This window comes from Ammospiza nelsoni, chromosome 5 (genome assembly GCF_027579445.1).
Source record: "Ammospiza nelsoni isolate bAmmNel1 chromosome 5, bAmmNel1.pri, whole genome shotgun sequence".
NCBI classification, from domain to species: domain Eukaryota; kingdom Metazoa; phylum Chordata; class Aves; order Passeriformes; family Passerellidae; genus Ammospiza; species Ammospiza nelsoni.
The window spans coordinates 51,510,493-51,523,742 of NC_080637.1; the positions used below are offsets into that span (position 1 = coordinate 51,510,493).

Below are 13,250 nucleotides of genomic sequence, written 5' to 3' on the forward strand. Positions count from 1 at the left end.
TTTCTGTAGTAGAGAACTTTGCTACTTTGCCAAGGAAATAATGAATGATTCTTGCACATCTTCCTTTTTCTTTCAGTGCTGCCTCTCTCAGCATGCTCATAGCCTCGAGCAAGAGAGCATGCTCTCTGAATCCTGCTTGCTCCTATTTGTTTTTCAGGATCAGGATGCTTTCCTTTGGGTGACTCACTGAAACCTACCCTTACTCCTAAAGGGGACTCATGGTTGTCTGAGTCTTCAGCTGTGACTAGCCTGAAACCCCCATCTTCTCCCTCTCCCTTCTGTGTGTCAGGTCACATCTCCTCAACGTCATATCTGAGAGACTCAAAATCCTTGCCTGGAGTGATTTTCCCAAGCTACTGTACAAAGAGAGAAATTGGGTAGACAGTAAAGCCATGGAGGAAGAAATAAATGTGATGGTAGGGAGGGAGTAAAGAAGTCCCCTCAAGGATGGAACAGCATGCAAGAGGTCAGCCCAGTCCTGGGGCACAGAAAATATCTAATGCTTTTGTCCAGACTTGAGTAGAGGTGGACTTGAAACATGTTGTCCCATGTGTGATTAAATGCATATTACATAATGCTTTCTAAACCTGCACCATTTGGCAGAGCTGCACTCGTAAGGATTTCTTAACAAATTCAAATTATTTGGGTTCCGACGGTCTCTCAGCCATAATGTGTTTCTAACAGGTCCTTGAGATATCCTCAGGAAAAGACCGAGTATTTCCTTTATATATATATATGCATCTTACAGGGAGGCAAATAATATGGTCTGCTTAAAACAGGTAATATTTACTTTACATTTCATGAGGCCAATGAAAAGACTTCCAGAAAGCTTCTAGAAGGAATTGGTAGTTTTTTAATGCACACAGTTCTGCCCCCACTGTGGAATAAATCAATAGTTGACCTTGTTTTTGCAGATAAAGAAGAGTTAATAGCTGACCTGAAGTCCCACTGTTGCCTAGGTACCGGTGATTGTTATTTGTCTGTATTTGCTTTGTGCAAACAGAATATGGCATCAGGCAGCACTGTAAGGAGCTTTAGAATAGTCTGTTTCTTGGAGTTTAAACAATTGGCAGGATAACTGCCCAGGAAGGTACCTTTAAAAGGGAAGTATTAATGGAAGCCATAAAGTATTCAGCAGCATCATACTGATGGCCAGGAAGGCATGACTCCACAGTTGGGGAAACTGTGGTAATAAAACTCAAAACATTCTGCACTTTAGGCAAGGAGGAGGAAGTAAATAGCAGTGAATATAGGTGCAAACTTCAGCAAAGAAGTAGGTGAGAAATGAAATGTGCTAGTCATGGAGATACCAGTGACCTAAGTTTAGAGAACCCATCAGGTTTTTATATGCAAAGATAAAAGGTCTGTATACGGGTACAGTATAAAATCTGGAGGTAGTTGTGTGTTTTTGGGGAAAAACCCCACAAACAACAGCAAAACAAAACATGAAACAAGGCAAAAACAACCCCCAACTGATTGTGTTTAGAATTTAAGAGGGGTTATTTTTACCTCATCTGGTTTTCTACATAATTAATAACAGAGAAGGATGAGACAGTACTCACTAATATTTAAAAAACAGCAGATCTAGATAAGGTATGTCCAACAATAATAGCCAAAGCAAGGAGTTCATTATTCATCAATACTAATTTTTTAAGGCAATTCTTGTAAGCTAGGGGAGTTGCAGAAGGGTGGAGCTCGCCCACCAAGATTCACTATTGTAAAAAACCTGAAAGGGATGACCCAAAGAGCTGAGAACTATTTATCTGTATGTTGATCCAAGATAAAAATAATTTTGGAACATTTTAGAGAAGCCTATTAGAATCTGAAAAAAACATGTGGGTATCTATTTAGCAGAACTTTGTAATATACATCTTTGTAGACAAATGCTGTCTTGTCTATTTTGACAAGATTGTACAAAGCAATACTGATAGAGTGAAACATTGCTCAACCAATTGAATTTCTCCAAGTGACCAAATTTTAAGAAAAATAGTACTTATCTCAAGCACAACACACATTAGAGGGATTAAAACCCTCTAATGATAGATAATAAAAAGTAGTAGTTACTTGAGAGATAGCTGTGATCAAGACTGTTTCTATTGTCAATTTCCCCAGGGATCTGTTTCCATCGCTGTCTTGTTTAGTATCTGTATCAGCCCATGGAGATGGTACTATTAAAACCTTGCCAGTAAGGTTTGCAGTTAGAAAACTATTTGAGGAGGAGGAAAGAGACAGATAAGGTTACTGTTAGAGAATGAGTAGATATGCCTGGTTGACTGATGATAAATCCAACAAAAACGTGTTTGATGCAGCTCATTGCAGAGTACTGAGTATGTGGGAACTGGACCGTGCTCCTAAGATGAAAAGCTTTCTTTGGAAAACACTGATTTGGGAGAGTACTAGTGATTGTTGAAGATAGTTGCTTCAATAATTCAAAGGGCTTATCAGGTTGAAGGAGGGATGTGATCTTGCTCATGTTCCAAATTGAAAAGACTGTGACTCCATAATTTTATTCAGTTCTGAGATCAGTTTAAGACCAAAAGAAATAAACTAGGACTTGGAAGGTGAATGATTTTTTTTTTTAACTTACTAAGGTATTAGGTACATTATTTACTCAGCTTATTAAAAAGAGATGTTAGGAAATGGTAAGTCATTTCTATACAAATGCTTAAATATGGGTAATACCTGCTGACAAGGGGTTTAGGTCTTGTTTAGGGTCATAAGATTTTCCAGTTGGAAGCTGAGATTTAACACAATTCCCCTTGAAATATGAAAAAAAAAATCATAGTCATTGAGGTTTATTTGAACAATGGAACAGCTTACCAGGGAGAAGAAGAGTTGCCATCAGTGTTAAAAACAAATTAGCAACTCTTTTTTCAGAATCTTACTATCCATTTTCTGAGGGACATTCTTTGGCTAATGTGTGCAAGGCCCCTGACATGATGGTAGTCATGTTCTCCTACACTGGTGGTAGGATGTTCCCTTCCGTTCTGGACCGTGTATGCAGAAGAAAGTTGATATTTCCCCTCAACATATTTCTAGTCCTTTCAGCTTTGTGCTCTGATAGTGTCTGTGCTTGCACCTCATGGTTTGTAGCTTCAGCCCTTTCCTTTCATGCTTCAAGAAGCTGTTGTCCTCCCAGTGTAAAATTGGCTGGGATAGTCTGGCCATTTCTGGACTTTTGAGCTGGATGGACTTCAGAGTCTCCTTGTGAAGATAGAGGCAGGGTTGAACAGCCTTCAAGAGGAAGATCCTTCTGTTCTCAAACTGAATCTTGAATTGTCTCCACGACAACAAGCAAGTGGATTGTTTTGGTAGTTCATATAGATGAACATTGCACAAAATCTTTCTTACCTGTTGTGAGGGCAGCAGTACAAGGAGTCAGAATTGATGTTTCTCAGAATTTACTGTGGTCAAATGCTCTTCAGTTAAGGGTAAGATTAAAAAAAGGGCTATGTTGATGAGGGTTGCAGATTAAGGTGGGTTAGCACAGTACAAGCTGTGAATTTTTGCAGACTCTGGCTTCAAATGGAGACCCTGCTTATACTAAAACTTGCTCAATCCATAGCTACTACTTCTGGACTGTTAGCTGGGGAGCATAATCAACCCAGTTGATGAAGAGGTTTTGTGTGTTATCAGCTACAGCAGTAATAACCCATAGATGTTTTCTGTAAAGGTGACTATTATGTCCCATTTAATTAATTTCAGTTAGTGAAGTTATTAATAATGTCACTTATTACAGGTGACAGAATGGTAGCCACTGTTTTTTTACATTGTAAAAGGATGACATTCAGGCAGGTGACGTTATCCTTTTTCTTCTCTAAGCATAATTCATATTGCTACTGCAAGGTTCTTTATGATGTATCTTTGTGGTAGACTACTACTTTGTATGACCCAAGCTACAGAGTTCTGCAAGCTCAGATACTTTTGGAAGCTCTTGCAGCCCTCAAATGTTGGCCTCTGAGGAAACATTTTGTCACTTTGCACTTCCTAAAATATCCTGGTGGATATAATTTCTCATCCAACTTCATTCTGGTGTCAAGAGAGCAAAACACCTCCATAAGCCTATAGTTTGAGGCTAAAGCAATAACAAATTAGACTACAGCTCTTTGTCAGCAAGAACTTGATAGAAGTCAGTATTTGCTAGTAAATACATTGAAATACAGAAGTAATTAGTGATGCACAGGTATTGGCAATGGAAGAAGTACTTGTTTAAGTGTTAAGGTCTATGGGTAATAATATGGTAGAGCAAGAAGCTCTGACCTGCAGGTGTTGATGCACTGGGCCCAAAGTATAGCAATGGCACACTTGCTTAAGGGGACTCTGCTTCCTGAGTGCATTGGACACTCCAAGGAGGAGATTCTGTCTTCTGGATATCAAGATGTATTTTAGATTTTTCATCTCCCAGTACTACTGGCCACCAATTGCATGTAACAGGTCCCATGTGCCATTATTGGAGAGCAAATATTCTGTTATAAAGTGATCTCTCTGTGGCTTTTCTTGTTTTCAAGCTCTCCCTGTGATGACAGTGAGCACCTGTCACTGGGTGTGGCTTTGTTCTTGCTGGTGCTGGTTAGAGTTATAAGAGGTGCTGCTGATTATATTGATGTGTTTCACCTGGGTGTTTTCTGAAACCACCTTTCAGAAAGGACTTGTGTGCTCAGTGCTGCTTGAACATTGTGCTTTTTCTGCATGGCCATGCTGTGCAGGGGTGCTTGTGCCCCTGCAGCTGCCAATAGGTCTTGTATTGTCTTTCTTACTCTGAGAAAGCTCTCTGCTATCAACTTCTGTACTGACCCTCTGCTGGAAGGCAGTGATAGCTGGATCATACATTTATCTAAGATTTTTTTAGATTTTCTTAAGTGTTGCTAGGTGGGTCTGCAGCAAGGCTGTGCTGAATGTCATTCAGTAAACAGTGTTATGCAGTAGTTGAATTTAATTGGATAAAAGGCCTGGGTAAAATTACATGGAGTTGTCTTTTATTGACCCAGCTTCATATGGATTCAGTCTACGTGCTAAGTACTCTCAAATTGATTTTGGAATGTATGCTGCTTTTGTGGGCGTGGGTCCAAGTACCCTTTTCTACAGCATCAGTACCAGGTTACACTGCAGTCACACCTCTAGGGAATGGCACAAAGCAGGACAAGGAGCTGGAAGAGTAGACCTGGAAGCTAGACTTGTGTTAAGACCTCTCTCTGGGTGGTGGCATGCAATAATGTTCAGCCCCATCTCACTGTTTTGTGTGAAAATCTTTTATTTGGGATTTAGAGAACAAGAAATGACTGAGACCCTGTGTTCATCATTGTGTTTTGTTTTGGTTTTTTTTTCCTGTGATGGCTGTAGTCTGTAAATCCTGTTAGAAATCTGCACTCTGTCTGGCTTCCTGTAAAGTCTGGTTTCTCAGAAATGTGTATTTTTTTGGGCAACAGCTCAACCCTACTAAGGGCTGCTTGGTGCTTGTTCATTATCTGTTCTCTTGGTAAAATGCGGTGGTGCTTTGGTTTATAAATCCTTGATGCTTCCATCTTCCTGTCAGCAAAGCATAGTGGTGTAGCTTGGCTGACATGGGTTGGCCCCATTGCTTCAAGAGATGTGACTCAACTCTGGGTGAGGAAGTTGGTGTGCTGACAGTGTACCTCTGGCAGACCATGCTGCCATAACTAAGCACTGACTAATACACAGTATGATGGAGCCAGTTGTGCTCAGCTGAAATTATATCTATCCCATGGAGCTGGGACCTAGGGAGCGGACTCTCTCTGTAGCATGGATCTGTCTTGCTTATAAAATGCTCTTGCTCATGTTCATCATGGTTTCCTGCACAAGATGTCGATTTCTTGGCTATTTTGAATGTTGACCATCTTTAAGAATGGACTGAAATGAAGTTCAGATAGCTCACTGGACTCATGTCTTAGTGAATTTTGTAGGGCTGGTGAAACTGCTTGGACATTTAGTGTTCTCTTGTAGGGATAAGGCTGTCACATGATGTCTCTCATTATCTTTTGTTGTTCCGTGATTTCTAGAGAATTTGCCTTGTAGTCCCTGTTGTTTGCATCTTCAGGATTAAGTTATTTGTCTGGCACATTTTGGAGCTGATTTTGAAAGCCCTAGACAGGCACAGGAGTCAGGGCCAGCTGGAACAGAGCACATAGGAGGGGCCCTACCAAATTGTCAGTGCCTTGGAAGACAAAAGCTCTCTAGTGCCAGATCTCTCAAATTTATTATGTTTAATGTAGCTGTGGCCTCAGCTGGAAAAATCTGTTGCCTTCCTGACATCTGTGTGAAAAGAAACACACAGCATGCATCTCTTTTCTTGCACAAAGCCTTTGCATCTATGATAAGGTAGATTGTATTCAAGCAAGAGGATTAGTTTCTGGTCATAACTCCTGTCTGTTTGTATCTTTATGCCTCTTAAAAACTGTTACTTCCAACACTCCCTGCTACCATTGTAGAGGGTCTGATTCTCATTTACCTGCTTTACCACAAATAACTAAAAGCTTGTCAAGTTCATTCCAGGGAAGAGACCAGTAAGATAAAACAAGATTCTATAGCTCCTTTGCTGTGGCATAACTGGAATACCATGTGTGTGTGTAATTTCCCATCACATGGTATGTGTGTGAGCAGTTCATGGAGGTGGCTGCTTGCATGACCTGATGTGGTAAGGAGTGCTGGCCTCTTGGTCACATAGTAAGCTTTCTAAATCATGGTGGGGAGAATTGGAGACAGGTAGCCCTGCAATACCTCCTCCAGAGGCTGTGCAGAGTTCTAAGTAGAAGTTCTTGGTAATCACTGAGTGAGCCAATCAAGTCGGTGAGCTCAGTGGTTCATGTCTTCAAGGTTAGAGATTAGAGAGTTAGTCCTCATGGATGACTTAAGCATGGGACTTATTTTATTTGGCCAGTCCCTATGTCTTTTGAGCAATACAAACATGCTTGTATATACATTATTTTAAAATATTATTATGAGGACACTTGGTGTTGACCCTTGTATTTAGATGGCCTAGCATTTCTCTTACAAAAATTGTGACCTTTCACTAAGGAGCTCTTAAAACTTCGATTGTTTGCTATAGACTGTTGACATTTGGTAGGCGAAGCACCATCGGGGAACAAAGTGCCTTTTTATGTTCCACTAAATTAGATTCAGCTTTGAAGGAGTTATAAACTGTTAAAATGAACTAGTCCTTTTTTTTCTGCTTTCATTCTTCAGGAAAATTCTGGCATGCTACCAAAAAAAATGCCTTCTAGTGCTGGGACCTGCTGTAACCATTGCAGCAGTGGGGACAAGAGATCTCGTGTTAGGAGCTGTGGCAATGGCTGCAGCAGGGCCTTGAAGAGCCCAGCACATGTCCTTCTGCCTCCCAGCTCTGCTTTCCTTCAGGGAATTTTGGGGAGCAGGAAACCCCTCCCCAGTCAGCCCCCATTGTCTCTGCTCTCCACTCCCGGGGAAATCCTTCCCCTTGCCTCTTCAAACATGCACAAGTCCCAGGTGGAAAAGAGACTGGGGCAGTTTGCATGGTGGATGTAGCCCATTGCAGTAGATGTCAAGCCTGTGTTTGCTGTGACTGCAGGCTCTTAATTCTGTCATGTAGGAAACGCTGTACCTCCACCATCTCCTGGGCAGGGAGGGCCATGCCCCTCTTGTGCAGTTTGCTCAGGCCTCTCGCGTTCAGCGTCACCGCTGGCGTTCTGCCAGCGCAAGGAGCTAAAGGCCCAGCACAGGGCTCCTGTTGGGTGGGAGCACGAGGAGTTAAAGGCCCAGCACAGGGCTCCTGTTGGGTGGGAGCACGAGGAGTTAAAGGCCCAGCACAGGGCTCCTGTTGGGTGGGAGCCCTGCACGGGGAGCTCAGCCCTGCAGGGCTGGCAGGCACCGCTGGCAGCAATGCCCCAGGATCCAGCCCAGCCGGCTGTGCAGAGAGGGGAGGATGGCACGGCCTAATTGTGCACCAGGAGCTGCACAGTTTGTTCTCTTTCAAGATTATTCTGATGAGGTAGAAAATGGTGATTTTTGATGGCTTTTAAGATTTTGAAAATAATTTTGGCATTTGCATTTATTGAGAGCCTGGCTGTTTCAGTGTGTGTGGCAAGGCTAGGCAGCTGAGCTGATCTGGCAGGGGACAGATCCTGCTCTTGGGCAGGGTGTGCTACTTTCTGCTCCCTTTTACTTCTTTGAACTGTAATGCTCACTGACCCTTCAAGCCACTTCAGCTCAGTAAATTGTCAAAATCTTTGTATATGTTCATTTTCTTGGGCTGGGTTTTCGCAACGTTGCTGAGCTGTATCAGCTTATCTGCAGGTGAGAATGAAAGCTGAGGCCAGCTCTGGAAGGCTGGTGAGACCAGACAAGGAAGGACAAAGGAGCAGGGACAGCCGTTCAGCAGCCACAAGCTGCTGAATTGGTTCAGCCCCAGTCATGTAACGACGCTGAGATAGTCTACCAAGAAAGCAATCATGACAATCATGACTGATTCCTTTCATGGCAGTACCAAAGCTGTATGCAACAAAGACAACAAAAAGCAATCAACAGTTAATCTCCTTTATTGACAAGCCCACACCAAATGTGGGATAGAAATAGAAAACGTATTTTATCTGTGATTGGCAGAGAAGCAGTGAAAAAAAGGAACCCGCATGGATCAAGCCTAAGTTGTTGAGATGTTGAGGTTTCAAGGAAGATGCATGTTTACATTAGCATTATTCAAACTTGTGTAACGTAGGATGTTGTGAATTCAATTGTTCTTGGGATGAATAGAGGATCAAGTATTGTCCTTAAACAATAGAACAGTAAAAACAACATCTGTGAACCAAGATCTCCTTTTTCAAAATGGAGAAGACAAGCAGACAGAAACTATAGCTAAAACTGTTGGAAGTGTTTTGTTTGCTTGCAGACAGTTGTGGAATACTTGTTCAAGGGACTCGGCAACTTTTTGTTGCTTAACATATTCAGAGCCTCTCCTCAGCCACCATGGCTCTCTGCTGTAAATGTTCCAGGTTTTCAACTCCGGCCACAAGCCTTTTGAGAGGGGCACCAACAGAATGAGTATTATACTCATTTGACTCTGAATGCAACTGTTAAATTATAAAAAGAGGCAAATGCTATTTTAAGAATGCTGGGCAAAGGGGAGAGTGTCCCAGTGCCTAGACCCTGTGTTCACCATCTTTTTTAACTGTGAAGCCATTCTTTATTTTCTTGTTAATCCTTCCTTCATTTGCTATCAAACTTAAATCAAAACCATGTTGATGGAAGCTTTCCTAAATAATGGAATAGGAAAAACTGATCTAGCATTTGTCTGAGTACAGTATGTCTCTAAAATGAAGACTGTTCCATATACACACTCCTAAAAGTGACATCTAGACCTGTCTTTCTAGACAGCAGACATCCAGTTTGGAAGTAGAGCGTTGACACTCCTGGAGGACAGAGCACCGTGAGCCTCTGTTGAAGTGGTGATACTTTCACTTCTAGGCTACTGTTCTGAGTCTGGCTGCTTCACTAAAATATTTTAATAAGTTCCTAGCAAGGTGGAAGATGTAATCCATAAATGGTTCCACAGAAGTGGTAGATTTCCTTCTGTGCTAAATAGGGAGCTCTTTGGAACCTTGGAGTCTCCAGGCTGAGGCAGAGGACAGAATTCTATTACATGTGATAAGCTTGCATAGGTTGTTGACCACCTACTATATGTCACAGGTTTAAGTTGAGTGATCTTTTTCTGAAAAACAAACTGTTGGGAATTTTCCATTTTCATGGTTTCTGAATCTGCCATAAATTCTTTTGAAGGCTTGGAGTTTTGGAAAACAAAGGGAAGGAAAGAAGCTTTGGTATTTGAATTCCCTGAGGCTGGGAGTCTTATGTTACTATTCCCTCCAGAGAAACATCACTTTTAAGTTTCTCTTTGTGATAGCCACTTCAGGAGGAAGCTGAAATGTTGGATTATATGTGAGAAATGTTGTTGGATATCTGAGATGAAATCATAGAGCCATGTCTTAGGTGGAATAGTAGAATGAAGAAAGAAGAATTGTTTAGATTAATGGGGGAAAGATGAGCTTCCTCAAATGCCTAAAACTCTTCTGGAGATTGTTTTTCTTCCTTTAGTCTTTTGTGAGAAAACCTGGAGTTTGTGACCATGATGATCTGCATCTCAACCCAGGAGAACTGGGTCATGTCACTGGAATTTTATGCCTTTGCCTGCATGCTAGAAATGGAAATATTCTCACCTACCTTCTTGCACTAAGCCAGCCCTTGCAAAAGGTAGGAAAAATGTACCGCCAAAAATAAATGTTTTTTTTTCTTTTCCCTTGTCTCTCTGCAGCAATTTGGCAAAATCCTTGATGTAGAGATAATCTTTAATGAGCGTGGCTCGAAGGTAAGTCCTGTTTCTGTACCCACTTCTCTTGTTTTGATTGCAGAGTAAAAGGCAGTTCATTGCCTAGAGAACATATTCTGTAGAGATCAGCAGGAATTAGAGTGATGGGGGAAGGGAAAAGCTATTTTAGGGACTGTCTCCTGTTCCCTCTGACTTGAGAGTCTGAGCATGGTTGTTTCTGGGCAGCATGTACAAGTGCTCAGAGATGCTCCTGTCTGTGGGATCAGGTTCTCCAGCCTTTTGAACAAACAGGGTCTCAGTCAGCTGAGCCTTCATACCAACACGTTTCCATTGCATTGGCAATGGCTGCCCTGTGAGGAAGGCAGAATAAGGTAAAACAGCTTTGTGTGATGGGAGGCTGTAAAAACAAAAGGTAAACTCACTCCCATCCCTGCCATTTTCATTGCATTAAAAAACTTCTGTAGAAAAACTGTCATATCTCATATGTGAAAGGATTTTATATACTCTGTTTTGCAGACTTACTTGGCACTTCTGAGATACTGACCTTTCATGTTTGAGATATTTGGTGCTTTAATATAAGCATCCTCATTCCACTTGTCCTGCCCCATGTGGACCTCCCCCACAGAATTTGCATTCACACTCCTATTTTCTTCTTACAGATATATTAAGAGGCAAGTTTTGTTGAGGGTTAATGGCAATTTATATCTCTGGAGATGAGATTTCAAATGTTGCTCAGGTCAGCTGCAGAGAGATTCAGTGGTCTCTGTCCTAATTGGCAATTGGTTCTCATCACGTAACCAGTATCACCACAATGACAAATTGCTGTGATTCTCTCTCTGCCCAGGAGGTTCAGCACTGGAATAGCAGAGAGTTTTGCAGGTCAGGAGCAAGGTGCATTGCCAAAGCTCTATGGGGGAAGCTTGCACAGTGCATGTCTATACTCTGCTTGACTTAATCAATGCTAAGATTCCCATTTTCAATTAAAACAAAATTTCCCTCCTCCTCACACACACGTGTGTGCACATGTGTGCATGCACACAAAAGGTTTTGAAGTTGCAATTCAGCTAAGCAGTTTTGGTTTAGAGTCTATGCCTTTTGCTTGGATTTGAGGTCCACAGTTTTTATGGTGGCCTCTTTGCTTCAACATATATTCTGGGGTATGTTCACGTTCAGAGTCTTCTGCAAATTTCCACCCATGTTGCCCAAGATGCATTCTGAAATTCTTCAGTCCTGTATTATCTGGAAACCAGAAAGCCATTGATCTGTATACAAAAGACATGAGTTTTAGCCCTTTCCCCTCATCCTCTGTTTCTGCTTAATACCATGGTTTTCTCTTGTTTTGTTTTTTAACAAGATAGTCTGAACAAGTAAATGTCTATATGGTTTAGTTAGAGTTTTACTTCCCTGCATGGTTAAAAATCTGTATGCTTTACCAAAACAATCAGCTATGCTGAATTTGTAAATATTTATTCTGCTCTCTGCTGTTCTTTTGATATTTATAGGCCAAAGCTACCTGTGAATTACTCTTGATTTTAGTCATTATTGTTTGGTTTTGAGAATAGCCTCTGGCCTCTATCAAATCCCTCCTTGTTCACATATAATTGCAAGAGAAAGAACAAAAATAACTGGCCTGGCAAAATGTTCTTCATATCCCACTGCCTATGCTTTCCAGAGCAGTGTTTTCCTCTTCACACATGAACTTCACTCTCTCTCTCTTCCATCCATACAGCCATGTGTATTAAACGCCCACAGCTGCCCTTTCCCTTCTAGGCAACATTGACATTGAAGGCTTTTCTGTGAACTCTTGATTTATGACTATGAAAAGTACCTTCTTGTGCTGTTGCTAAAGCCCAAGGCTTCTGGTTTTCAGTTAAAACAAAAGTTATTGCTGAAGAGTTCCTTGATGAATGTTAACCCTGAACCGTTAATAAATATTTGGAAAAAAAAAAAAGAAAAAAAAGAGAAATGTTCTTCTAGTCTTTATTAACCATGCAGTTTTCTACTGCTTTTTTGTTGTCTCGCAGCAAAAAGCAGTTACAAAACTAGTAGCCTGTGTTGAGGGTTGTCCAGAATCCGAACAGAATGAGAAAACAGCCAAAGAGTTATTTCATTGTATCTTTGCATCCTTCTCACCCAAAATAATTCCTCTTTTAAAAAGAATGCAAGATTCTTCCTGCTTAGCATGAAAATGGGAGGCCCCAGTGTTTGAGTGGGGTGTAGCTGCACGAAGCACCTGGTATTCACATAATAATGGAAAAACTACAGTTTGGTGATCTGATGGTGAAGCAAAGGAAATGGATCTTTCTGGAGGCCACTCACTCACTCTTGGGTTCTTCCTACACCTTAGGAAAAAAAATCTGAATGCATTTTCCTGCCCTGTGGTTTCCATTCTAATCTAATGATATGAAACCTCTCTCTCTTCTTCTCCTCTCTCTTGGGAATCCGAAAGCAGATGCTCCTGCTGCCTGCCTTGTGCTGTGTTCTCAATGCTCCCTTCCCCTCCCTGGGTTCCTAAGGGTTGTAGTGTTTTGTGTATATGTTTTGTAAATATTTTAAAGGTACAGTGGTAAATTGCAAACTGCCCTGGGTTTGCCCCCACCCAGTGTGCCAGGGGGTTGAGCAGCGCTTTGTCCCCGCCGAGCTGTGGCGGGAGAACTCTACTGGGATCGCTGTCAGTAGGAGGGACTGGAGGAGGTGTTCAGGTAGCATTCTTCATTTTGAATCCACCTGAGATGACCAGGCAGTTTTCTTTGACAGCCTGGGGAAGATCTATCAAACTGGCTGCATCTTCAGGATCTCTGTGTACTTACAGAGTTTGGTGACCAAAGAGGGAGCTGGGTGTATCCATCTCACCTCAGGTTCTTTCAGAAATGGTATTTGTTGACTTTCTCTATCACAGCAGCATAGGAGGCAGTTAATGAGTTTTGCTGATTCTTCTCTC

General features: G+C 41.7%; 1 protein-coding gene across 10 annotated transcripts in view; it reads left to right on the forward strand.

Annotated features, from left to right (window-relative positions):
* RBFOX2 (RNA binding fox-1 homolog 2) overlaps positions 1-13,250 on the forward strand; it is a 170,707-nt gene that overhangs the window by 122,954 nt on the left and 34,503 nt on the right. For all 10 annotated transcript variants that reach the window (XR_009418487.1, XR_009418489.1, XR_009418486.1 and 7 more), the window contains one exon: positions 10,295-10,348. Coding sequence is in view for 5 of the 10 variants with exons in the window: in XM_059472216.1 (XP_059328199.1) it covers positions 10,295-10,348 (54 nt within the window). In the remaining 5 variants the exon portion in view is untranslated. The remainder of the gene's footprint in view (positions 1-10,294; positions 10,349-13,250) is intronic.